The sequence below is a fragment of the Molothrus aeneus genome, chromosome 9 (assembly GCF_037042795.1).
Source record: "Molothrus aeneus isolate 106 chromosome 9, BPBGC_Maene_1.0, whole genome shotgun sequence".
Taxonomy (NCBI): Eukaryota; Metazoa; Chordata; class Aves; order Passeriformes; family Icteridae; genus Molothrus; species Molothrus aeneus.
Window position 1 is genome coordinate 11,063,648 of NC_089654.1, and position 27,692 is coordinate 11,091,339.

General features: G+C 41.6%; 1 protein-coding gene across 13 annotated transcripts in view; it reads right to left on the reverse strand.

Annotated features, from left to right (window-relative positions):
• PTPRF (protein tyrosine phosphatase receptor type F) overlaps positions 1-27,692 on the reverse strand; it is a 374,864-nt gene that overhangs the window by 234,839 nt on the left and 112,333 nt on the right. For all 13 annotated transcript variants that reach the window (XM_066556139.1, XM_066556138.1, XM_066556135.1 and 10 more), the window contains exon 3: positions 9,992-10,153. In XM_066556139.1, coding sequence (XP_066412236.1) covers positions 9,992-10,076 — 85 coding nt within the window. In that variant the 5' untranslated portion in view covers positions 10,077-10,153. The remainder of the gene's footprint in view (positions 1-9,991; positions 10,154-27,692) is intronic.

Sequence of the window (27,692 nt, forward strand, 5' to 3'; positions counted from 1 at the left end):
TACTGCATGTAACTCTTTTTATGTTAAGTGGTATTTCTTAAATTCCACAAAATTACACAGGAAGCTCTTCTCACACAAAGCACTACAGATTACAGACAATACCAGAATTTTTGAGCTACTGGCCTCCAAAAAAACCCTTTATCTGCAACAGAAGGGTGAGTGTCTAATAGAAAAGATGTTGAGCACTGCATAGATGCTGAGTGAACAACACAGGGATTTTGTCCTAATGTGTAAAAAAACCCCAAATCATACTCTGCTCTTAAAATAGGGCACACAACTCTACAGACGGTGATGTATTTTAGCATTTGAGGGGAAAAAAAACAAATAACAAAACTTTGGCAGTTAAATATGTTAAATGTTCCATGCATTTACTAAGACAGAATAAAGGTTGGACAGGCATTGCCAAGAAAGACAAGACCAAGCCCCTGTGGCCTGCAGTACAACCACAGAGCAACTTCAACTAAAAACACTCCCTATTTCCACAGCTGCCTCAAGAAACAGACAAATGCACTAGAAGAGGAACTTCATGGTGTCTGTGTGAATTAATTCTCTCTGCCCATGTTCCAGGCTGGGTGCTGGAGGACCTGCAGGACGCCTCTCCTGGGCACCTCTGGCTCTTGGGAAGGCTGAGATCACAGCAGCTCTGGCTACACACACAGAATGAATACACAGGCAATTTAGTTACACACGAGCTCACACAGCCCCCTTTACAGAGTGATCCAGCGTGAAATTCCCTTTATATTATTCAGCAGCCTGTTTTTCTATGGGTCACTCCTTCCACAAATCAGGTTCCATTCTCTCTGGACACTACTACAGATGCGCTTTGGTGGTCAAATGTTTTCAAAGACATTTTAGACTAGAGATCTATAAATATCACCACAGTCAGCTTTAAGGGTACAAAAGTATTTTTCCACTCTCTTTGTTTTTAAGAGCCATTCGAAGACAATTTTTGCAGAAAGAACCAAAAACAAATGTCAACCTTATAAAATACAGTCCCTCAGCTTGAACTTTGCCTGAAGAGCAAGCAGGGCACATTTCAGCCATGAAACAAACTATAAAAAGCTGAAAAGAACAGGTTATAACTAAGAAACTTCATGTTAACCCCTGATAAACTGTGGGTAATGGAGCATAAAAAGGGATATTAGAAGTTATATACAGCAAGTATAAATGACAAGTCAACGACCAGGACCATTACCTGTTACATCAAACAAGAGTAAAGGGAGCCTTTCTAGGTCTTGGACTACCCTCATCATTCTCCTGAGAGCCATACTAAACTCTGTACTCAGCATGCCAAGACTGAGAACACTGTGTCAGGACTAGGCATCCCAGTCCTTTAAAAAGGAATATGAAACTATTTGCTTATGAGAGAAGTTTGCTTCTCTAAGGGTTTTCCTGTGTCCTGGAAAAACTGAAAGCTTCTGTTTGATCCTAAATAGGATTAAAATACATAGTCATCATCATCGGACCAGTATTTCAACCATTTTCAGCATGTAACAAGAATCTCACTACTCATCATTCTGTTCTTTCAATGAATCCTCCCTCTTGTAAATGAAACACGCTCTAAGTACAATACACTATAGCTGCCTCATTTCCAAAATGTCTTTTTTCCCCAAACGCAGGGATTGAAACCCTTTCTGAAATCAGTGCGTGGTGACTCTCACGTTTACCTCAAAAGACAGAATTTCAGTTTCAAGTTTGAAAACCAAGGCAATGCCCTGTCTTAGGAACAGCATCACAGTGAGAGCTCTGCAACACACTGTCTCCCTCTCACACAAGTCCCCAACTTTTGACAAGTGGGTGAAAAGGAACAGCCCCCACCTGCCAGGGACAGCTGTGCTAATGCTGAGGCTCAAAATGGTTACTAAAAGTGGAGTTTTTCAGGGGCAAAATCCCTACATGTGTAAAGTTGGTGAGTATTTCCTAGCCTCTTTAAAACTCCTTTTCAAAACAACCTTTAACAGAAGTAATACAACAGCTGAAGTGGATTTGGCTAAAAATAAACACGAAGAAAACACATAGATGTTCTGCATCCTTAAAACAAAGAGCAGAGGCTCAACAGTTACTGTCTTCTCCCTGTATGACAATTAACTGCCAAGGGCTTACATCACTCATCTTTGAAGTAAGCCAACAAAGTTGGCACATGTAGAGCTTGTAAAAAGATTTAAAACAATTTGCAAGAAAAGCAGCAAAAGCAAGCAAGAATTCTGAGTGATTCCTTTTAAATCTGCAGTATTTACCAGCACCAACAGTGGACTGATGATAGTCCTTTCCATGAGACCCCAGTTACTTCCAGAGAATCCACTATCAGCTCAAGTAGAATAACCTCATGTAGCAAAAACAAACCAGCTCCAAATCTCTTCCTGACATGATGACTTTATTCAAATATTCAAAGTACCAACTCAGAAGAGTCACCCTTGGTGCAATGAATGTCTCCTGGAAAATTGTGGCATTTCCATTTATTTTAAGCTTTGACCAGGTACTACCTATACATCTCAATCCAATCTTACTAAATACAGATTTTTTGGAAAAGATTTCATGGAAATTCTATTATTAATTACTGGGGGGGGGGGGGCAACAATGAGTAATATAAACAATGAAGGGCCATCTGAAAAGCACAGCAGGACTGCAAAGTCATTCCAGCCTGTACTACACTAAATGAAATATATTCTGTAATTATTTCTTTTTAATACTACATCAATGCCCCTTATTGTGAAGCCTTAATGTTATGATGCAAGAGAGAAAGACAACACTAACACACATTCAAAGCTCTAGCATTGCAGGCTACAATTCATACACAAATGTAAAGCCATCATCCACTATAAAAAGTGCTTTGATTTAATTCAGTGATCATATGTCAGTAAAGTGTGCAAGGCAAAAGACATTTCTATGAGTTAGAAGTTTCAGTAAGCACCCTACAGTGTTTTCACACCAACAAAATAAATGAGATTTGTCTCTGGCACAGACAAAGCACTGATTCTCACAAGGGACTAAACAGAGCATTCAATTAAGAGTACACCATTGCTTTTCAGCTCCTGATACATAGAGATAGACAACTTACCAGAGAAAAAGCACCCATGAACAGATGCTTTTTTTCCCACTCCTTTTTAAACCACATTCAACATCAAAAAAGATACGACTAACATTTTGAGCAAACAAATTTCATACTCTTGGTTGTTCACAAAAATGAGCTTGATCATCTTATATTACAGTATCATTCTGAAGCACCAGTATAATGAAGAGATAATCAAAGAAACAAAAAAAGCATTCCTATTACCACATCATTGCTTTTTACAACTACTCAGCTAAAACACTGAAAGCTCCAGCAGATCTTATACTTTTTCCCTTTCTGACATCAGTAGTAGTAATAGCCAGGAGCATCACGACAAACCGTATTATTTTATCGGTTTTCTGGCACCCCTTTCCATCTGCAAAGGATGTTACCATCACTACTACAGGCTATTTTAAATATCTCCTTAAAATACACATAGCAGCCTCTGCAAATAGCCACAACAGATTAACATCTGTGAATGAATGCAACTAACTAGCAATTAGATTTGGAAAGTAAAGGGTAAGCTTTACAAAGGTTGATAGCTACAAACAGAAAGGGAAAATTACCTTTAAAGAATTACTCAGATGACTAAATGAGCTGGGATCCAGCAAAACACATTTTCATGTACCTAGGGGCAGATATTCATGAGCAAAAAGCCAAATCCCACTAATGAAATAGAAGTCTGCATCCTGGGAATCAGAGGTCCAGAAAGGAATTCAGAGGTCACAATGGAGGACCACATTCCCAGCTGAATGCTGTGAGTAAAAACGATAAAGTGCCATTGTACTGTTGGAAAATGCAGCCACTTGTCTTGGTCCTGGTCCCTTGACTTTAAAAAACATATTGAAAAGTCTGGAGGATTAGTGAAGAACAATAAAAATTTTATTTGGTCAGAAAAAAACACAAGATGTGTCCATTCTTCTACAACAAGAAGGACAAACTTTCAGGTTCTCTAACTCTTCCACTTCAAGCTATTACTCCAGGAGATTGCATTAAACAGCAGGAGTCTCCAGTCTCACTGACAGATGTTCTAATATCCAGTGTCTAAACCCTAAAAATGCATAAAGGTAGTTTGAAATAAATACACATTTGGAGAAGTAATGATTACTTGCCATTTTTACAGATCATATAAGAGATGGGTAAATTCTCTATCATTTAGTTTTCAAATAATGATTTGACAGCCTCCCAAAAACTACGTGCTAGCTCATCCACAGCTGTAAAAGCAGACACAGAAATTACCACTGAAATTATACAGCCTGTGCTACACAGGTCAGAGTAAAAGACTACTCTGATCTGATTTCTGGCCTTAAAATCTATGAATCTACACTGAAGATAAAATTGTAAGCAGGTAGTGCTATTGGTTTTCTGTACCACCAAGCCAATAAGCACACGCTCTCTCAAAGAACAAGTATTAAATATATCATCCCCTCAACATTTGTCACTGTGCTGGATCATTTACACAGGTATTTAATCACAGGAAGTGCCTTGAGAAGGCAGGAGAGGACCTCTGGCTGTGCAGCCGAGTCCAAATGGTGCAAATGGCAAGTGGGGATGCACAGCCCTGCACAGCAGCAGTGAGGGGCTTAAACAAGGAGCCATGGAGTAGAGGCAACAGTCAGAGCCCACACCCTGGTCTCCATGCAAACCATGGCCCCCCAGGTGTCCCTGCAGACTGAGCACATGCTCAGAGCTGCCTGAGAGCAAGACCCAGAGTAAGCTTGGCTGCAGCTGCTACAGCACCTCTCTGGGTTCAGGAGCCACCACTCACCGAGGGCTCCAAGAAGACAACAGGAGGAGATCACTATATATTTATTCTGCTTTTACACCCTCCATAAGTCTTCGTACTGACCACTATGGGATGAGGGATTTGGGGCTAAGCAGACCTTTGACCTGTCAGCTGACATTGACTGATGAATGCTGGTGGCTTTAACAATATATAAAAAAGACAAATCATCATGCTGTGATTTGTTGTGGGTAGCAACCCAAACAAATTCACACTCTCTGCAAGTGCTGGAGCTAAAAGGGCTATAAATGCAGAAAAAGATCCTTTGTCTACTTTGTACATGATGTTTGTCCTCAAAGCATTCCTTCTACCTTGATGTCTGCAACATTTAGCTACAAGCAGGCAGCATTTAGGTATTTTACACACAAGTGTAGAATCCATTCCTACCCAAATATATATATTTGATGAGTAAGGACACCAAAAATAAACACTGCACAATAACTGTCGTTAATATTTCAACCCATCCTTTAATGACACCACCTCAATGCCTCAGGTACAGGGGTTTTCCTAAACATTTTGTTCCATGTTCTTTCTGCTGATGGAATATGTCAAGCTAGACTTGCAGAAAATTCGTATTTACCTGTGCTGCAATACCTGGATCCAATTGCATCAATTACACATAATCACTAGATGCAGTGTTTGGGGACAGGCATGCAAACAGGAAACCTGGAAACAGAAACTGATGCAAGGCAGCAATGGAGAAGCCTCGTGTCCAGCTTTTGGAATGGGATCCTACTGCCCAGCTCTGCAAAGCAGCCATTTTCCAGGCTTGCACAACAGCAAGTCTATCTCACAGCATGGCCTGCAGCAGCTGTATTTGGGGTTGAGCTGTTGTTGAGGCATCATTCAGGTTATGAAGCAAAAGCAGCAGAGTTGGATCAGGGAGTCAAAACGAGCCAAGCTGGTCTTGGGAGCACAAAACAGTAAGGGCAGACAGCAGAGTTAGGGGACAAGGACAAACTAGTGCCTTAACAAATGTTCCCTCCAGTGCTCTTCCACACAAAACCTCCAGACAGCACCTGAGGTACAGTGCAAAATCCCTGGCAAAACAGAGCTCACCTGAAGCTAGTAAGACCATCTTACTATTCTTAGACTCTGGAATATCTAGAAAATCCATCTTAGTACTCTTTCATTTCCCAACCTTCACAAGCATCAGCACCCTATCTTTTTATTTTCTTTTTTATGATGTGTCTCCTCAATCCAATTAGCATCCAAGAAACACTGATTGAAAAAAAAAAACAAAAGAACCAAACCAAAACAAAAAACACCCCAAAAAACCCCACAAAAACAAACAAACAAAAACAAAAAAAAACCAAAAAAAAACCCCAAAAAAACCAAACAACAACACAAAAACCCACCAAAAAAACAAACCACACACACACACCAAAAAAAGCACATGTACAAGATGCACATCTTTCGGATATAAATAAACTCTTCATTTCAGGGGCAGGGCAGCCTTGAGACACTTCAGACTCAGGTCCCTTCTGGCCAGGGGTGGTGGGAGCCCAAGCTCTGCCTTGACCACACCAGCTCACTGAGGCATGTTTCATCTACCCCCTCAAATAAAAGCCAAGTTTGCTCTACCTCTAGAAATCAAAAGGTGCAAATTGTTTGTTTACCAGGTATCAATTCACAGGTAGTTGGCCTAATTCTGCCTTAGTTCTTTCCTTCTACAAGGTCACTTTTGAAGTGGTTTTATTCCTTAAGCCCTTTGAAATTCTGTGCAAGACAAACCAAAATATACTGCAGTTAGGAAAGGCCCTGGATTGGTCACCTAGTCTCTTCCTTTGGCTAATGGAACCTGTTCCCAGGACTTCAAAAACAAAACCTAATTTTTAAAAAACCAAAAGAACAACAAAAGACATTGCTGATGATTTCTCATGAGAGTATTGATTTTTCCCCATTTTCTCTGCATTTTGTTTTGAGAGGGGATTTTTTGTTTTTTTATTTTATTAGAATAAATGACACATTTTCAAAAGCTAAAAAAAAGCACCTTTCAGTTGACAATTGCACTGAACATTAACTGAAATCTGCAAAGCCATTTTTCCCATGCACAATCAAAAGATGACAGACAGGGAAGCACAGAGTGTATAAAAAAACCACACAAGCAAGCTGAGAGAGAATGGGTAAAACAGCCATCCTGAATCAGCTCTGAGCTGCTCTAATGGAATTAGGGTCACCCTGACAGAAACACAGTCAGATCACAGAGAAAATTTAATAATTTCTTATTGCAGTCTGTAAAAGCTGGGGAGGATTTGAAATAGCTGTCTGCCAAATTAGCACTTCTGTATCCACCGTTGGTGCGCATGTGCCCCTTCCCACTCACCTTCTCCTCCAGCACCCCACCAGAGCAGCCAGGAAAGCACCACTCCCCTCCCGCTGCCAGGGAGGCACCCAGAGAGCCCCTCTTTTTCTGACACTCTGCCACTCAGTTTAACCTCTGGATGCCACTTCAACTCCTCATCACTGACATTCTTCACAGCTCCTGTGACCTCGATTCCAGGGGAGGCACCGGCACAGCACAGGGCTAATTCTGCCAGGCAATACACACTAAATCTGCTTTATCTCAGGCGTTAACATCCCCTTTCTGCCAGCTGCCTTCATTGTCAGGAAGCTCCAGCAGCGACACTGAGATGTGTTACAACAACAGCAGGTGGGGAAGGTAGGGAAGACCCAGTCGTGGGTGCTCCGTGAGCAGCCGGCCAGGAGCCCTGCTGCTGCCAGGGATGCAGCACAGCCCATCTCCAGCCATCCTTTTCCTGCTCCTATAAAAAGCAATCTGGGGACTGACTCCAGAAAATCCAGAGATAACCCTGCTCTCACTATCCTGTTGCTTTTAATAAGGGAAATACAAGAGTGCTTTGCAGCTACAGAGCCTGCCCATCCCTCCACTGACTCCAAGCAGCATTGCAATGGGGAAAAGGAAGAATCACAGTGATTTCTTAGGAACAGCCATAACCAGTGTAATAAATAAATGCTCTTTTGCTGAAGCCAACAGGATGCTATGGGGACTAAAAAACAGGAGTGTGCACAGCATCCCTCTGTAGCTTCTTCTGGAAGCTCCAGTGTCCATATACTGTCATATCTTCCCCTTGCCCTTCACTACTCTCCTGAATCAGGACTCTCCAATGCCAGATTCACTTCTGCATCACTTGTTTGCATCACTGATGGGCAGGCCTCATAAAATGCAGGGTTTGGGGTTGACATTTTAGCCCTGCAGAGTCACAGAGCAGACAGGTCCTTTCACACAGCTCCCATCCTCTGAGGCTCAGTGGCAAGATTCAGTGGGTAAGATGATAGAAAAACTCTAAGTTGCTAAAATACATGAAGTTGCTAAAAAACACTTTCCATCCTAGGAAACCCTTGATTAATCCATGGTGGCTGTGGTAGTTAAAAGGTCAGTGCCCTCCAGAGCTGCCTTCCAGATTAGGAAAAAGCAATTCAGAGCAAGTCTGCACCAGAGAAAAAGACATACATACAGATAAACTTGCTGCTCAACACAGAAATGTTCCACATCCGAGACACCACACAGAAACAGAGCCAATTTTGTCAAATTTAAGCATGTGGAATTATTCCACAAAATTAGCAAACCACGTCTACCACACGTTATCCTCAGGCCAAGAAGTGTCCTGGGACATCTCAAGCTCCACCAGCTTCTGAACATCTGTGATGTGAGTGATGCTTCTCTCCTTTGCAGGAGCCAGTATGAAAATTATAAATTTCAGGGAATTTTGTTACACCTCAGAACACTAAACAAGTACTTCTCTATGCCAGATTCCAAAATGGGCTACAATGTGCAGACAAAGTGATCTGAATAAGCACCTTCCAACAGCACCAGCAGACAGCAAAGTAAGCTGAGGAAGGAGACAGCTGCTGCCCCCAGTTTAACTGGGCAGCTCAGACTCATACAGATCCCACATATTAATCTGCTGCCTGTACAAGTCATCCCTAATGAAAACAAAATAACTGAATTTGTATGTTTCTTCACATCCCTTCTTCACTTTTCTCTCCAGCATCCTTAAATTTAGGTCTTTCTCTCAGTCAAGGACATTTAGGAACCCCTAGTCCATTTCCTACATTCAGCCAGGCTCCTACCAACACGAATCAAGATCTTCTTCAACTTTCACAAAATTACATCTAATTATAAGCCTGGTGACTAAAGCTGCAGTGAGAAAGAGATGACTGCTGGCACCTCAGGAGGGCCATCATGGTCACCTCATCTCCAACTCAAGAATCCCAGGGGCCCTGGGTACTTTCAGAGGCAAAAAGTAATCACAACTGCCAGAGTCTGTGACGAATGTGAAGACACTTGGACATTGAAAATCTGGGTACAGGTTAAAACAAAAAAAGGGGGAGGGGGTCTGCAGAAATACTTGGGGATTGCTTAACAAATACACACCTCAAGATTACGCAGAAAAAGCATCGAGGTTTCCTGCTCTCTGCATAACCCATTCTATAAAACATTCCTACTATAAGGTGTTTTTAGTAGGCTATCATTAGCCACGTTTTTGTCCTCATCTGTCCACAACAGCGTTTTGTGCACATATTTCCCCTTGGCTGGATGGGGCTAATTAAAGCCAGACACAACAACTCTATGGGACTACCAGAACAACAGCAAGGACACAACAGCTAAAAGTATGACCACAAGGAAACACTGTACTCCAATTCTACCAAAATATAGGTGTAGGAGAGCTATACCAGAAGGTAAGAACTTGCACCCTCTTCCCCAACAGCTTTCTCCAACAGCAACTGCCTGCTGACTCAGGAGAGATGTCTCAGTGCTACACAAATTACGAGAGCTGGCAAAAGAACAAGGAAAAAGTAACAGGGATTACTGTGACCCCAATACTTCTTTCTTCCTCCGCCCCCAATTTTCTTTACTCATCTGTGCGTGTTAGAAATCAAACTGTCAGGTTTTGATCTCACAGCTTCTGCAGAAATTCTTTCTGCACTTGAATAAATTTTGTCAGTCTTTTTAGTTCTACTTGTGCCCCTTCACACACACCCTGTTTATCTGCAATGCGCACACTGGGAAATAGAAGACTGGGGGGGAAGTTGTCTCTTAACCCTCAGCTTCCAGTACAAACAAAGAAGGTTTAATATTTCTGGAAACAAATTTTGCAAGGCATTCAAGCTTTCCAAAACCAAATGTTACTTACTGTCCGCTCCTGCTAAAGGCAGCATCAAGCAGCAGAGGATGGCTGCTGGCACAGTGAGTACTGGGATGCAGAAGTTAGGCACCATATTCCAAAATAGAGCAAGTCCTCTTCAGTCTGAGGCAAGTGGTCAGTACATCCAGTGTTACAGACACAGACTTACTCCTGCAAACCAAAAAAAGAAGAAAAGGAAAATTATTATGACACACAGATTAACTGCCAATATACCAAACCGCATTGCAAAGTCATCATTACAGACACTTTTAAAAAGAAATTTACCTATCTTCCCTGCATGAGCAGTAGAGCACCACACATGCCTCTGAATTCAATAAGCTGATTTCAAGGGTCAGCAGGCATAAATGCACCTGTCTCCAAGTTTACCTTCATGTACAATCTGGTTTATGGCCCATTAATGCATCCTTTAGTTGCTGTTGCTCACAACAAATAGTTCTGAAGTTGCACATTACATTCAAGAAGCAGTCTTAAGCTCTTTAAGTCTCCTTCCACATGCTCTAGACAGACGTGGTTGACTGCATGTGTAGGGAGGGTTTGCGATCAAATTGCATGTGAAGCACAGCTTGGACCATCCAGCTGGGCTGGTGTGCACCAGGCAAGTCTCAGCGGGTTCCAGCAGAAGAAACAGAAGCTGAATTGGATCAGCTGTCAGCTCACAGGGTGAGAGTCACAGCAGAATGTTATTGAGGAAAGTGTCTATAAAGAGAAGCTTTACCCAAAGCAAAGACCTCAGCTTCAAACTCCCCAAAATAGAGGCAATGACTACCTAAAAGGATTCATGATTGGATATTCCCTCTCCAAAACAAAGCAAATCATCTTGCAAATTGCCTTAACTTGGGCATCTGCTTGAATATTGAAATACAGAAAAATTTTTGAAAACCAACCAAAAAAAAGGCAAGTATTTAAAAAGAACACAATTTCTGTGTATCTGCCTTATGTTTTAATGTGAATATATTCATTGTACTTCCATCTCAAAGTCTAAGATCTACCTATTAAAACAGACTTTAAAGGAGCTGGCAAGCACCAGCCCTCAGCAACCACACTCAGCAGTGACAGGGGCTCATACTTTCAGTGCCAGGCATCTCAATGAAAGCCCAAGAGTTATTTAAAAGTAGATGTGATTCTCCACTAAGCTGCAGAAGTTACCAAACTTACCAACACAGCATTATTAGTGAAAAAAATCTCATGCTGGCAGATGCCAGCCTGAGTGGACCCCATGAGTATCCTTGAAGCAAAGTAGCTGCAACTGTGCACACTCACACTGTTTGTGGCCCAACATGCCACTCTTACTCATGTTGTCAGACATTTAAAACACACCTTCAGGACTGCTCTAACAAAGATATTTCTGAATTTTGCTAGGTTTGGAAACGTATTGTTTTTTGGAAACCGCTGAGCTTTTGATGGAAGTATCACAAGTTACAAACACGTCTACTTCTGACAAAAGCACAGCGCTCAAAGAATGCCAGCAATGATCGTGCCTAGGGAAATCCACGAGAAATCTCAAGAGAATCTACCCTGGCAAATATTTACAGTGCATAGTACTAACAAACAGGAGATCATGATTCTTCTCCATTCTGTTACTGTATTTGCACAGTAAATCTTTTCCCATGTTATAATATCGCACAACACAGAGAAATCTTTATTTATGCAACATCTTCTCCAGCCAAGACATCTGAAAATGCTTTACAAAATAACCTAGCTCTAACCTATATGCAGAGAGAATACTGATCATCTCATCCTGCTTTTATTGTCTCAATGAGAAGGCATAAATCTAACTAAGCTCAGCAGAAAAATTTTGAATACTGCAGAAGAGGCTCTTTGTACCAGCCACACACTCAGTTACCTTTGCTGCCCTCCAACTTCCCCATCCTACTCAATTCTCACCAAAGGATTACTACAAGCACTATTTACATGTCTTACATAGCCAAGACAGATACAGGTAGTTGTATCTTTATAGCTGCATAAGATCTATTCCAATGATAGAATAGAGCAGTGGCCCAGCGTTAGCCAGCTCCCCAAAAACAGCCTACACAGGAATGGGAAGAAATGCCTGGATCAAGAGTGATGATTATGGTTCTAAATTCTGCACGTACAGGGGTAATTTGTGCTGCCTGAAAAAGGGAACCCACTGAAGCACTTTAAGCAGCATTACATCTGGCTCAACAGTAGCCAGAATCCTAAGAGGCTACTCTTCCTGGGGAGGGGGTGGGAGACACCAAGGGTTGAAATTACTGTGTCAAAACTAATCATGTGTGTCAAGCTCTGTAAGATTAGGACAGAGAATGAGTTTTACAGGTGGTGCTGAAACATCTTAGGTATTTGTCAGACCACAGTGGGGGTGAGTAGCTTTCAGAGAGCTTTTCCTCTTTCATTCACTTCCATTAGCAACAAAGTGTCTCATCTAATGGTGTATCTTGAGCACAGATTGCTCAGAGTCTTGTCAATAGCACCTCCACAGCCCTCCTTCAGAAGTAACTCTCAGGAACACAAAAAACTCAGTTAAAGAATAGGTCTGTCTCTTGATTTCTCTCTTCTTTCAGTAAATGTGATCAAGCTTCTCTCCAGTTTCAACAGATTTTTCACTTTCCTCTCCATCCCATGAGATACATACAGCATGCACTATGCAGAACTGGTGAATTGTCAGATATCCTACCAGATGCTTCATAGACTTGATCTTTTTCAACTGTTTAGTGCTCTAAATAATTTACCATCTGGTAGCAACGCCAGATTTTCTTATGCCAGACTCCTGTCTGTCCCTCCAAAGTTAATAGACCACCTTTGGCCTTTAACAGGATCAAAATTTGCCACTTCCTCTTTCCATGGTTGCTCTGCTTATGGAAAAGTTGTCTGCATTCAATAATTAAAGAGCTTTAAATTGGAATGTTTTAAAATTTTATAAATCTCAGTACCTGTCTTTCTCTTTTGAAAGTGAAAACATTAAAAAGCTTCTCCCAGTGGTTCAGCTTTCCCAAGGAGATAACCCAACACTCAAAGCAAGGGTGTCAGCTGAAATTCAGTTAACCCTTAGAAGGGCCAGTGTTACCCTGACAGTGTTATCAGCAATCCTGAACCATCGCTAAAGCCTTCCTTTCCTGGGGCAGAAGGCAGCCTAGGACGGAAAGCAGCTAAAAACCAGATCATATTGGTAGATTTTTGGCTACAAGCTAAACAAATACAAAGTCAGTACTGCTTTGGCAAAATCAAGTACAACAGCAACTGACCAAATAATGCTCCTACAATTCTTAATGTGTCTTGTCCCCAGCAAACTCATGCTTCTTCAGGCTGCTCTCTCTTGTTTCTGGACTGATCTCCTGTGCACCAGATGATCTCAGTCCCTCCATTTGAAAGCCTCCTTTAATCTCACTTCTTTGGCCAACATATCACAACTAATATTGTGTTTGGGAGCCCAGACGCTGTACAAGAAGGTTTTTCAAAAACACACGTACATTCTCATTTCTTCTTCTGCATCTGGTCCTGGCATTATAAACTCTAGACTACATAACCCAAAATTAGCTGAGGCTAAGCACTCCAGATGGCTTTGTAAAAACAGCTTTGAGTTTAGCAAGCTAAACTCCTGCCTCTGCTCCAAACTCAGTGTTAGAGCTACCGAGAGCTAGTTTGGCAGAAAACTAGAAAGCAGGAAAGCACAACAAAAAACTAGCAATCTTCATTTAAATATATCAGTTTTTTGCTGCAGGGCAGGTGGATGGAAAAGAGGCGGTCTTGAGGACATTTTTTGAAACCTACATGGTTTGATTCTTTCAGACAGGCAGTAAAAGCTAGACTCATTTAAAACAGAGCCAAGAATACCAACAGCTCATATGGTACTAAGAAATTCTGGCAATGAGTACGTCTCACAGGAGACTGCAATGAGATTAGAAAAAGCAGTCAACTTTAAAGAGTCAAGAGGAATTTCAAACCAGCACTGAATAGCTTCTGTCCTCTATGAACCTTCCTGTAAGATAAACTGAACTGAAACAAGTGGGTCATCAGCCAAGACTGGCACAGTGAAGAACAGCATCCCCAAAGCAAGCCTGCCCATTCAAAACCAGGGACAAAAACACTGCACTAAAATCGCTTTTTAGGTTAAGCTACTTTGCAGCCCAAAGAATCTAAGAAGTCAGCACAAAAAAGTTCCCTCCAGGAACCCCTGTTCATCCACGGAACTGCCAGGTTTCGTTGTGAGTTTGAGTACTGACACTGCCTTTGTTGTGAAACATTGTTAAGAGACTCCAGAGAAACTTACAGGGTGGGAAGGTGAGCCCAGTCCATAAGCAATGTCCTTATCTGACCTGGAGATGTAGCAGTGTCTTTTCAAAAAGGAACCTGAAACAATTGTGTTTGTTTTTCAAGGTGGAAACTTCCTGAGCTTTCTCAAGGTGAGCCCAAGGATGCAGGTCTTTAAACACCAACTGGGCACACCCAGATGATGGTAAAGACAGGGCTGAAATTACATCAGCTTCTCCCAGTGCTACTACATGTGCAACACAATCAAATTTTCCTTCTGGAGTCCTACCCTCTTTATTTTACACAAGTATCTGAAAGGGAGCCAGTCCTCCAGAGGGACGCAATCAACGCAAGACCACCTGATCAATTCTGGGGTGTCACATCAGCGACGGCGATCGTGCATCACGCAGAGCAATAAGGCAGCTCTTTATTCTGTTAAAAGTGAGAACAATAACTGGCTACAGCTCAGCTGCTTCACTCTGTACATAATGCCTCATCTGTGCTCAGAAGGAGGAACAGGAAAACCATGACACACCATATAACTCAAGACCATCATATTGCACACATTAAAAGTTGCGGAAGCAGTTACACACAAGATAATGACTTTTCAATGTTTCACTTCACTACATTAGTATTCCTTTAGCATAGATTTCTTTGTGCTTTTCTGTGAGAAATATAATATAAAGAGACTTGGGGAGTACAGCAATATGGCCAAAAAAGACAAAATGAGTCTCATTTCACTCCGAACTCCCACATGCAGGGAATGTATTAGAGAGGTTCAGTGGGGAGATATATGGTGACGATGGCAACACTAGAATAGATTTAGGGAGGAACTTTCTATGATCTTGCAGTACAATAAAAAGGCCAAGAGCTAAAGACACTGCCACATGAGCAAAGGTACCACATCTGGGACCCAGGAGTGAGCAGACCCAGAGCATCAGTCTGGTGCTCTCAGTAACAAGACTCTCAAACCATCTGGAGAGAAGGAATGAACGAAGCAATTTAAGAACAAGGAAGGATAAAAATCTCTGTCAAATCACAAGCACTAGACAGACTGCTAAGGATTTGATAGCTATCTGTAAGTACAAGAAGGATACAAAACACCAAGAAAGGAGTGGAGGAGTATAATTAGTCATGGGCATGCAACCATGAGAATGAGACAAAGAAAACAGAAGTGTATGCAGATTATTCTCAGTAAACAGCCAAAAAAAAAAAAAAAAAAAAAAAAAAAAAAAAAAAAAAAAGAGGGAAACACACCCCTCCCCAGAAGTATTTTTACCAGAAGGAAAACGTTTCATCACCTGTTTGGAAAGAAAATAAAAATGAGGTAGGAAAAAAAAAAAAAAAAACCAAAAAGAAAACCCAAAATATCCCATAATCTGGGGGGGAAAAAAACAAAACAAACCAACAAACTAATACAGGCTGATTACTATGGAGCAATATAGGTAAATGTAAGAACAACTCAGAAGTACTTTAAAATGTTTCCCCTTATTTTGATAAAGCACAAAAAAGTGGGAAGCGTTTAAGCACAAGCTGGCCCAGCTACAGGTCACTGTGATCTTGAACATCCAATCCCAACTTGACCCAAGGAGAGGAGCAGAATACAAGCTTTGAAGCAGAATACAAGCACAACTTGAATATTCCTGTCAGCTTTATTGGCTACATTTGGTTCTGAAGACATTAATTTCTGAAGGTGTCATTGCCTGCAGACAATACTAGATAAGAAAGAGGAATTTTTCCACTGGAACAAGGATTATGCAGGGCCCATTAAATAACTATGGAGATAAGTTAAAACATCCACTTAAAATATAGATCAGCCTTGAGCCTCACAAGCCCAGCTATCACTCACAGTGAGCACTAAGCACAGATTGCTGTGGATCACCCTACCCAAGTGTAAAGGTTCCTAATGCCTGCTGTAAAGTAGCCTTAAAAGAAGTAAACTATTGCATATCAGCTTTTCAACAGAAGTCTCTAACATTTACAGAATAGGCCCAGCACTGCATCCAGATGCATGAATTACAGATCCAGGGCAGTAGAAAGTCCCACAAAAAATAAAACTAAATTCACCTATTCCTTAAGTATCAGCAAACTCCGCTCATGCGAAGAAACATGCTCATTAGTCAGACATTTCCACAAAGCAAGAATTTCTGTGCTTTTTCAACAAATTACTGTACATGTGACAATATATTCCAAATGAAAATGACTGTGCTATAACAGGCTTGACTGAATTCAGCACAATAGAAAACAGTGCAAGGACTAAAATCACTAGGTACTAAGTCCTCTCCTCTAAACCCAATTTCAGGGCATTAAGTTCTGCACTTAATGCAGCCAGGGTGCAGACAGGTGGTTTTAAACTGAAGGGAGGGAGAGCTGAGAAACACAGTCCTTCTGGACTTGCTGCTTACAACACACCACAGCTGAGTGCCACTGACTGTACAGCTGTGGTCCTGTCATTCCTGCATCTGGAACCAGCAGAGTCAAACACACTGGTTCTGCATCTCTCAGACTGACAGAACATGCAAGGCATTCCACTGAGCACCAGAACTAATTTTAACCAAAACTGCAAGAATGCAAATGATTGACCAGATGAGAGATAACCTGTCCTTCCATCATTTCAAGCTTTTGCATGATGTCTAATGGCTTGAAGCCAAACTAAATCCTAAATCAATTTTAATTCAAAATTAAATCAGTTTCCTCTTTGTAAGAATGCTTTTACTCTATCCACATATCTACTCAGCCTCCTTAGAGACCTCAGTGTCAAAAATTTTGAGACCTCCCGAAATCTGAACAAGCTCTTTCTCCGGCTTGGAGATTTTGAGCAACTTCTAGAGATTTTCCTTTGCAGAATCTATCGAAGTTGGACCCTCTGAGAACACAATCTTCGGGTATTGTGTTATTTTTGCAGTAATTTTTGCTTCAACCAGAGTACAAGATACATAAAGAACTTTTTTCTGCAGAGGGAAAAAAAGTTGTTCTTTTTAACAAAAAAATACCTTACATTTGCTGGAAGTTCAGTTATGTTTTATGTAACATAGCATACTACTGGGGTCTGCTCACTTAATGCCTTTCAGATTAACAGCTTATTCTAAATCTGCTTTTGCCAAGACCTCAATTTCTGGAATTTGCTTAGCTTTTATATTTAGAAATACTGGGCACAATACTAGTAGCAAGTCTTCTACAATATTTTCAGTGGTTAAAAACTGATGCAAAATAACAATTTCACTCTTTGGCAGCACACTCCTCTTCCTTAACTGCCTTCCTTAACCTTCCATCATCCACCAAGACAAATTTTCACACAAGACAATAGCACTGATTTGCCTAAATAATTTATCTTCTATGTATAGTCAGCAGTTCTTCAAAACCCACCTTGGATCTTTCAATTTTCCTTTTACACTCATTTTACTTTATACACTCTACTACTGACAAATGGGAGTTGGGTTTCCAAATTTTCATCTCAAACAGCTTCTCAAGCCTGCCACCTACCTAGAGTGAATTACTCCCAGCTACCTGCTTACTAATTTAACTGCTTTTCCCAATTTGCTTTCTTATGTTCCCCTACTGATTTCAAACCACATCAAGGAACTGATTCACTCCCCCCTTGCACCCTCCCTTTTTCTTTTCTACTCTAACTTTTTCCCATTATAATATTAGGGACGCTTTGACTAACTTGTTCACTTTCTTCTAAGTTAGCCTTTCCAAAGTTTACCATCATTCTCAACATTTTCATCTTCTTCACCCCTCCGAGCTCAATGATGTATTCATGCCCTATATTCACCACTGTCATGGCCACTCATGAAGACGTATGTGAGGAGCCCACAAACACCTTCAACCTTGCTGATGCTGCAGCATCTTGACAAAGCCAGGACTGATTGAATAATCCAGAGCTACTCCTTGTGTCTGCAGCTTTTTTAAGCCAGGCTCTGGAAAGAACACACACACTGGTGACAAACCCCCCACCCACTGTCTCGCAGCCGCTGTCACACGTGGCAATCGAGTACGAAAGGACTTACTGCTTTGATCCTGCTCACAGAGACAAGAATCCTTTTCCACAGGTCCACCAAGCACACACAAAGTGCCCAGTTCTCAAATACATCTTGGCCGCCATCCTTTCCAGACATGGGCACCACCAGCTGAGGAGCAGCAGGGCTCCACCAGACGGGATTCCTGCCTGTCCCAGGCACCCCTGTCAGCCAGCACCAACCCGTGCAGGGGAAGGCAGCAGCAGCCTGCCACAGGGATGGCTTCTTCCTAGTGCCATCATTTAGCAGACAACTTATGCCCTCCTGGAGGGTTTATGTATCCAATTAAACTTCCTGTAATTCTCATCTTGTGAAACTATGAACATTTTCAATGCTAGATTTTGGAATTATTCTCTCCCAAAGGGCTTTGAAGTTAATTATATCACAGTTGTTATTACTGCCTCAACCACGGATACTGCTTGAACCCCATTATTGTGTGTGTTACTGAGGGCTAAAATAAGAATAGCTGCTGTTTCGGTGTGCTCTAGAGCCAGCCCTTCCTGCAAACTGCTTCTATAACCTTTGCCCAAACATTATGGATGCTCGGTTTGTATGCAGGTAGTTAACAGAGCCCAGTAGGGTAAACGGACTTATTACATTTATTAAACTGAATTCTCTCCATGCAGAACGCCCCCAGCATCCTGCAGTTCGCTGGCTCTGGAGGCATTTTGGCATTTGGAAGACAGCACCCAGAAATTCCCTCCGCAACTAATAAGCAAGAACTATGAAAGCACAAGTTTCATGCAATTGCCTTCTGCATGAAAAATGAAAACTGTTTCTGTAACCTCTAAAGAAACCTAGATGCAATCAAGATTATTGTAATAAGATGCTAAATTTATGATTATTCCTTTTTATTTCTTCCTTCTAGTAAGGCCCCCCTAGCTTTGCTTTGCCATAAGAAAACAGCCTCTGAGGTGGCATATATGACACAGCACCTAAGCCATATTAAAGAGATGTAAATAAAAAAAGCCCTGGGAGTAATATAATGCTTATTGAAGGTGAAGAAACTACAGGTCTGCATATTGTCAAATTTCTGATTTAATGGCAGCAAGTCAATATTAACTCTTAGTACAAGAATGTCTATTCCTAAGATTTTATTCCAAACTACTTCTCTCCTTCAGTAGCACCTCAGGCTAAAAATTAAACTCAGGTTTTTTGCATCGCATTCTGTATAGCAAGACACACAACATATACACATCAGATTTATATCATATTTTTTTCTCACTCAGATCTGAGACTGTGTGTTCAAAACTCTTTGATGGAAGAAAATCAATTAATGTATTTTACAAGTCTTCTTTGTTTGTCAAATCAAAGCAGTAGTTTCCTAGTTATTTCTTGTCCAGAGGGACTGAGATAACAGCTGCAACAAGGCTGCAGCAAATCCAACGCTTTCCGGACAGACCAGCCATCTTCCATCTTTCATGCCACAAAGCAAATGCCAGGACTTTTCAAACAGGCCAAAATCTGCTTCCACACTCACATTCTGCAAGTAAATTCTTACATGGGGACCACATGCCAAGTGCTGAGCACTTAGAGGCAGCAGACAGGAAGGCTCCACATGGCCGTGGATCCGTGCTGCCTGACACCTTATCAAGGATGCACAACCCTCATCTGCTTTGGATTAGAAAGATGAGAAAAGGTGGGAAGGCTAACAATATTCTGCACATGTTAATGAACCTGTAATAATTTGCCTCTGCCAACCTCAGAAAGAAATCCAAAACATAAAGCCCAGGCAAACATTACTATCTTCAGGTAAGTAGGGTACATCACCACCCCTACACAGCACTTGCTGCTCCTTGCATCTTGCATGAACCTGAACCTCCCACAGACCCTCCTCATCCACCATAAAATCCACGCTAAATTTATCACAGATTATGTGTGACTTTGCTTTTTATATCCAGCAATTTTCTGACTACTAGAAAAGGCATGCTTTGCTAACCAAGGGTATTCAGTGCATGGCAGTTATGTAGCTACTTCCAATGGCTTTGTTATTTCTGCACTGGAGAGGCAGCAGGAGAGATCAGTTCTCACATTCAGCACAGCATACACAAGGCACAGATAGAGATATATGGGACATTCTTCACCTCTTGGTGGTCCTCCATTATATCCTATGGCTCTAGAAAAATTTAAGTTTTGCAATTCAACCTTTAAGTATTCAAAGGAAAAAAGGCAAACAAAAAAATTTCACCCACCACAACATGTCTGCTTACACAAGACAGCAGCTTGCTTTTGATTTTTATAATTCAGTCTTGAAAAGCTCCTCTCCCTCAAACTTTGAGAGCATTTCCTATGTAACTCAGACCTTATAACTTCTGTGCATTCTCTTTACCAGGAGAATGGTCCCATGCTAACAGTCTGAGTCAAGATAAACCTGAATTCTGAAAGATCAACCTGAAAAATAAATAAATTATGTACCTCACACAAAACTGCCCTTTTCTAATGGAGGCTTCTGCCAATAGCAGATGGAAAGACCTTTGAAAAATAAGACATCCCATATGCCATCTGCAGCAACTTTGAGCTTTACTATTGAAATTATTCACTCTCCTTCCAGGCCTTCACCTTTACATGACCTTGAGTAACACATAAAGAGGGTAACACATTATGTGCAGCTTCTTGGGATACTATTCAGTAAAACCTAAGGAAAGAAAATTACTGCTAGCTGTTTTTTCAATCCATTCGTGCATTAGTGTGCTGAAACACATACTTGGCGCCGTTGAAATCAGATTCAATGTACATTTTAGCGTACTTAGGAGGAAAGCTATTTTAATTTGTTAGTTGCCAGAATGTAAAATCCTGAAGGGGAAAAAAGCTTCCAGCAGAAAAACAGGACAGATCTTAAAGAGGAAAGATATTACCTAGCTTCACGAAAAACCAAGGAAAGCTTAAGGTGGACCATGTTAAGTACAGCTCCAAGAAAAGGAACAGCCCCTTCTTCCTCCACATGGCTGATGCTGGCGTGGGGCTGACAACACAAAATGCAGCACCTTGTTCATCAAAACCAAACATAATAAATTAACAACAGCACAGCAACTCCTCAGCTGCCAACAGTGGCTCTGAAGCTCTTAGCGATATATGGGGAACATGCTCCAAGTTTTAGCCATTTACTTTTGGATATGCAATGCCACCGGATGTCCCAGCTTTTTCTTACCTGCAGACTGAATGCATCAAAGTGGCTTTGATGACATTCCCTCTGAAAGCTTGTGTGCCCCAAGCCTGCAGCTCTGTATCCATCACTTCTAGATGTGTGCCCAGCCCATTAAAGTGGACCTGAGCCAGGTCTGAGCTGGGGTCGTTTTACCCAACCAGCAAGAGCACACAACACCACATTCATGCCAGTCCTATGTTTAATAATCCTACAAAAAAGCAGGACAAAGTCATCTGATGCCAGAGCTCATATCCCTAGCTGCCTGACATCCAGGCAGTGCATGGATTCTGCATCACTCAAACCTGCTTTGGTTTTACCCTTGTGGGTTTTAGTAATTATGCACATACACAGAGAGCTTGCAATCAGTGTACTCTGAATTAAATTTTAACCAATAAATGAAGTATTAAAAGCCACAAAAATTTTTATAACATTTTAATTGTGTATTACAGAACTCATCTGGTAACACCTAATTATAATTCTAAATGAGCAGCAATTAACAAGCTATTTTACGGTGCCTAAGTCCAAAATAAACAAGGTCAGGACAGCCCTGCAGAAGGGGCTGCTAGAATGCACACTGCAAAAGGGAGGCCAGTCTATGCTTGGAATGCACTCATTCCCCAAATTCTTCATCAAAGCATTACATTTTAGAAAGTGTAGGGAGTATCACCTATCAAGAACAGGACTTGCTGTATCACTGGATCCTTGTCAGGAAATGGACAGCTCTGCTCCTTGCATACCACCCACAACACCAGTGTTAACTTCACATGAAGTGACACATGCCAACACTGTGTCACTGAAGGGGAAGGTAGGGACAGGTCCAGCAGAATCAAGTGCTCTCACCCATCTCATGTAGCAAAAACCCCAAAATGGGATGGGTTGAGGACAGAGCAATGAAGAAGTCTCTCTTCCTTAGACAGAAGCTGTAACACTCCCTGTAGTAAAGGCAGCCCACCTATTACTTGAAAAAAATTAATCTTTCAATCATCCAAGCAGGAGAAAGGTAGGTACTGTAGACAAAGCCACAGATTTCCTGTCATAAATTCTAGGACATCTCCCACTGACCTGGATGCTCTCTCAGAAACTTCTTGGGTGAATCTTGCTTTTTTACTCCATTGCTAGTAAGCCAAGTCTTTCTACCTGGTAAGCATCCCTAAGTGTTTCAGAAATAGTTATAGGAAGAAGTACCCCACTAGAAGTTTTAGGGGTCAACCAGCAAAGGTTCAAAGCCCAGAAGCTTTATTTCAGAATGCATTACCCTTTACTGACAGGTTGGGTTTAAATTTTATTTTTGTACTTTATCCCTTAAAAAAAAGTTCTTTAAGAGTTGAAATGTGAGGAAAAAACCTCAGCCTAAATGATATGCAATGTACAAAGTAATTTTCTCTTTTCAGAGGGCAGACAAGGTTTCTGAAAAGGGCTTTGAGACAGACTCATGCATCTGTCTTTTGATTCTTCCTTTACCATTTTTCCTGTGTCTTCTAAAGAAAGTGAATCCCAAACATCTTCCACAAAGAAGAGGGGCCACTCCTGACTCTAGAGGAGGAAGCAACTTGCATGATGCAGCTGGTATCCTCTCTGTCTGTAGGAGCAATGCATTAGATATTCTTAACTAACATTAATGACATGTAAACATTTGGAAAAGTATCAATGATCAACTTTTCAAGCAGAAGAACAAAGTACCCCAGGCACTGTCAGGGCTAGATCAGCAATCCGACTCTAGGAGATGCTGGCAACAGAAAATGTGCTTTTATATGCAGGTGGTTTATGAGATATAATTTGTGTACAACCCTTTTAAAAAGAAAACATGAAGGAGTTTGAATAGCTATCCCTCATGAAGAAGTGCTGTTAAAAATAAAGCTTATTCTGTTCTCCAAGCTGACGGACAACATAATTCCTGAAGGATTAGCCTTCTGGGTCACACTGAGGACACCAGCAGGAGAAGTCAGCTTAAGGTGCTGCAGATTCCCCACCGCTCTGGTGTGTTTCTGTCCAGCCATAGAAGCACTAAAGCCTCACACCAGATGGGTCATGGTGGTGTAGATCTCTGTGAGAAAGTAATCTGGGCTTGCTCTTCTACCAAGACTTACAGGCTTCAGACAGTCAAGTGAACCTGCATTTGTCCAAATGAGTGTGCTTGAGACATGGCATGTCCTAAGGAAGCCAGGCTGCTCTGTTGTCTGAGAGGATTATTAAAAATACAAAATAAAAGTACGTCTCTCCCCTGACAGTGTTCATTAAAAACCAATTAAGACTCAGGGCTAGCTGAACCAAAGTGACCATCCCTGGTAAATGGGACCCTTTCTGAGCAAAGCTAAGAGGTGAGCTCCCATGGGCTGAAAGAGTCAGGGCTTTACACATGCAAGCATCCCTCTGTACCTTTCTTTGCCAACAAACATGGAAAACACTTTGATTGCATGACAAAGCTTTTGGATATACTGCAGTGTCTATGACTGAGAAGTTCACCACTGACTGCCAGACTTTTAACCACTGCCACATGCCTGTCCTGACAACCTTCTCCAGGAAGGGATCCACAGCAGGACTGTGCCCCAAGTCCTGTCTGGTGTTCAGCTACAAGATCAATCCTGACTCTGTACCATGGCTGGTAGGAGGGCACCCTTTCAAGGGCCTGGTAAACTCCATCACACAACCTGCAAGCACCCGTCCCGCAGCCTCCTCCAGAGCCTTCGCTGCCCAGCAGCACCAGCACTACAAGTGGAGCCAGCAGGACTTCATTTTTTAGCTGTGCAAACAGGAAAGGGAAAGCTGATCAAACCACTGCCTGAAGGGAGGATGCACCAGGAAGGCCAAGTGAAACTACAGGCACAGCCGACTCAGAGGCAGCAGCCATCGCTAAGACCAAGACTAAATAACTACTGACAGTCCTTTGCATGAACCAGGCAAAGCTGATTATTTTTTTCCAACAGACCAACTACCCTGGGAAAGACCACCATCCCCAAAACCTTTTCCATCAACTGTCCAAAAAAGTTGCTTGCAAATTACTGGAGGCACAAAAGCTGCAGACACTTGGCTCTTTATCTTTGAAGGCATGCCACTTGAATTTATCACACTACATGCAAGTCAAACTTTATTTAGCTGAACGAGAATCCTATAAGCCCCCTTTTCCTCACCAGAGAGTGAGAACAAGCAGAACAGCTAGTGCCTTCTTGCTTTACTGAATTCATTATATTAAACCAAAAGCAATGTCATCTTAACTTGAAAGGACTTTTAAAAGAGCTTGAAGCAATTCTGCTGCTGTAGCATTTTTATATTTTGGATTAACTACAAGCCCTCTTAACCCCTCCAAGTTTGTAACAGCACATACTCATATCCTCCCAAGCTTTCAGAGCAGCCAGCAACGGCTGAGCTGTTAGCAAGCTGGGAGTTAAAGCACACACCATGTACTACTATTGTAATTTGACTCCTCTATGAGTTAAAGAAGTCCAAGTTTTAGGTATTTTTGTCCACAAGAAAGGACCTGCAGAATCTGGTAAATTATCTCAGACATTCCTCATGTCTCATTTGCAATTTCCCTGATTAATAACCCAGGCTCACAGGGGCAATGAAAAGGTCAAAATCCTACTAGAGGTGACAGTCCTAAAATATTATTAAATGTTACCTTTAAAACATTTCCAATTAGCATTCATACAGAAAGATTTCTATCAAGAGACATTCTGTAAATTCATAATTATCATTACTGACTTTATCTGTTTTTCAAACAGGATTTTTTGACTTTTTTTGGCCAATAGAGTGTATCAGAAACTATAGAAAACACCTTAGCAGCAACTTTCTTGAAATGAAATATTAAAAAAAACACCACCCTGATACCAATAACTGGTTCTGTTTGATGTAGTTTGTCATTTTTCTGGACAGCTGAAAGCCTTAGGCAAATGTGCAGAGAAAAACAGTGAACCATCTCATCCATCTTTTGTTTATTAAACCCTGAGTTTATTCAAGTGGCTTTGAATCCTTAACTACACAAAGTCTTCTGAACCATTCCGCACCTAGCAATTGAATCTAGGGGGCAGAGAGAATGCAAAATGTCCTTTACATTTATTAACTTCTGGAGAAAGCATCAGATAACAAACCCTTTCATCTCAGCTCACACAGCTGAAGAACAGCGAGAAACAATGGCCTGAACCAGACCAGCTCCAGCATAGTGCTACCAGAAAATCCTTGTCAGGTGCTTGATACAACCCCTGCTGAGAGCACCTCTGTCACTCCTGGGCTCTCTTACCCTGCCTGTGGGGGACACCATCTACAAAACAACCAAAGAACCATTAATAAATGCTTTCAAGCCTTTTTCTGACCCTGCTGTGTTTTCAGAGCAACGGCTGCATCTTGGGGAGAGCTGTACATGTGCTGGAGATGAAAGGTTGCCAAGCACTGCCAAGTTATCTCAGACTAATAGTATCTAGGGGAGATGGAGATGGATGGAGTCACAAGATTAAACTGCAAACACTCCCAGTTCAACACTAGTTTGAAAAGGGCTGTCTTTACTCTGTCCATTCACAAAAACATGGGGAAGAGAAAAGCCGTTTTTTTATACAAAATTATATTAGAAGAGTGCCCTAGAGGCCACTGTATCATTCATTTTCATACTAAATTCAATAAAAATACACCGTTCTTATTTAGATTAAACAGGTACAGCACCAAGGGGTCTTGCAGCAGCAGCATTTAAGACCTTGTTGAGAGCATGGCCTGCCCTAATCGAGGCAACCAGCCTAATCAGGAAGCCGACATGGGCAATTTGACAGCAGTAGGTCTAGCCCCAGAGGTGCCATGCATCACTGCCTATGTCTGCATTTCCCCTCCCTTTGCTATCTTTCCTCACGCATTTCCTAATGCTCAAGTGTATACCAAGACAGTTGAGAGGATGCAATTTGTAATCTCAATTAGGCACAACATGGGGTAGCCAAGTTGATTAAGAAAGAAGGGGCCTAAATTAGCTTACTGCCCCTTTACAAGAATTAATTTCTATTCCAGCAGTGCCTATGGTGGTGTGTCCAGTCCAAACACATAGCAAAGTAAACAGATGCACTCAAGAGAGACTGACATTTTTCATGTGGCATGGCAGGGGAGCTGTGTGCCTGTGAGGGTGCATGTACTTCAGCCTACCTGATCCATTAGCGCTTGGTCAATGACAAGGAAAATACAGCCTTTCCTTCCCTTAAGTAAGACACTAATCTATTACAACTCTACAAGCTAGGGCAATTAATCAAAAGTCTATCATACCATATAAAATGAAAATGGCTCAAAGATGTGCCTGTTCACATCAATTAATTATTAAAGGAGCATTAGCTGAAGCTTTTCACCTGCCATTTAAAAGTTCAGGCTAATATGACACGACACGCATACAACCAGCGCAGCACAGTCTACACCTCCATTCACCCACCCAGCTACCCCAGTTGTTGGTGTACCTGCTCTGTTCCTGCAGACTGGTTCCAGTAACACCCCAAGAGCAACCAGAGCCTGCCTGCTAGGGATGCTCAGTATGTACAGCTGGGAGTCAGCAGGTAGCCCCTCCAAACAGCAATCACAACAAGCATTTGCACATGTTTGCCTGACACCTCCTCTTCTGTTTCAAAATAAAGTCCTCAAGCAACAAGGCAAGGGCTTGGTAAAGGTAGCACAAGCATTCCTAGAAACCACCAACTGTGTTGTTTTCAGCTGTGTTCATGCTGCTGTAATCAATGGAAGCACTTAGCAGTGATGAGCACATACCAACAAGAAAAAACACCCCATCCTTTATGCCATGGTTGTTATCTTCTTCCAGACCAACCAATGAATCAAGATCAGTGACTGCACTAGGAGGTGAAGCACTGGGAGGGCTGGTGCTTAATTAAGCTGAAGTAAATACATCCTGGCTCAGGGGCAGACTAGAATCACCTCCACAGCACATAAACCAAGAGCAGACAAGAGCATAGCAGCATCAGACCTGCTCATATTTCTACCACTTATAACCCAAGCTTTATTCTAATAGCACAAATTGAAGAATGATTAGCAGTTGTGTGGACATTAAATGCCCTGCTGATGTAACCTAAACAGATCTGCATTATTCAGAACAATTACATAAGGCCGTAGCTGTGAAACTAGAATGAATCAAAACAAAAATATACATTAAAAACACAAAGCATCACCCCATAAACAACTAGGATGGCAAAACAGCCTAAGTAATAATTTAAAAGCCACACTCTACCATCATTCTTTCTAAAACTGGAGATGCAGGCATCTTGTTCATGAAACACCATAAATCCAGTACAGTGGTGTTCTCACCCTTTACAATCTCTAAAATTAACTT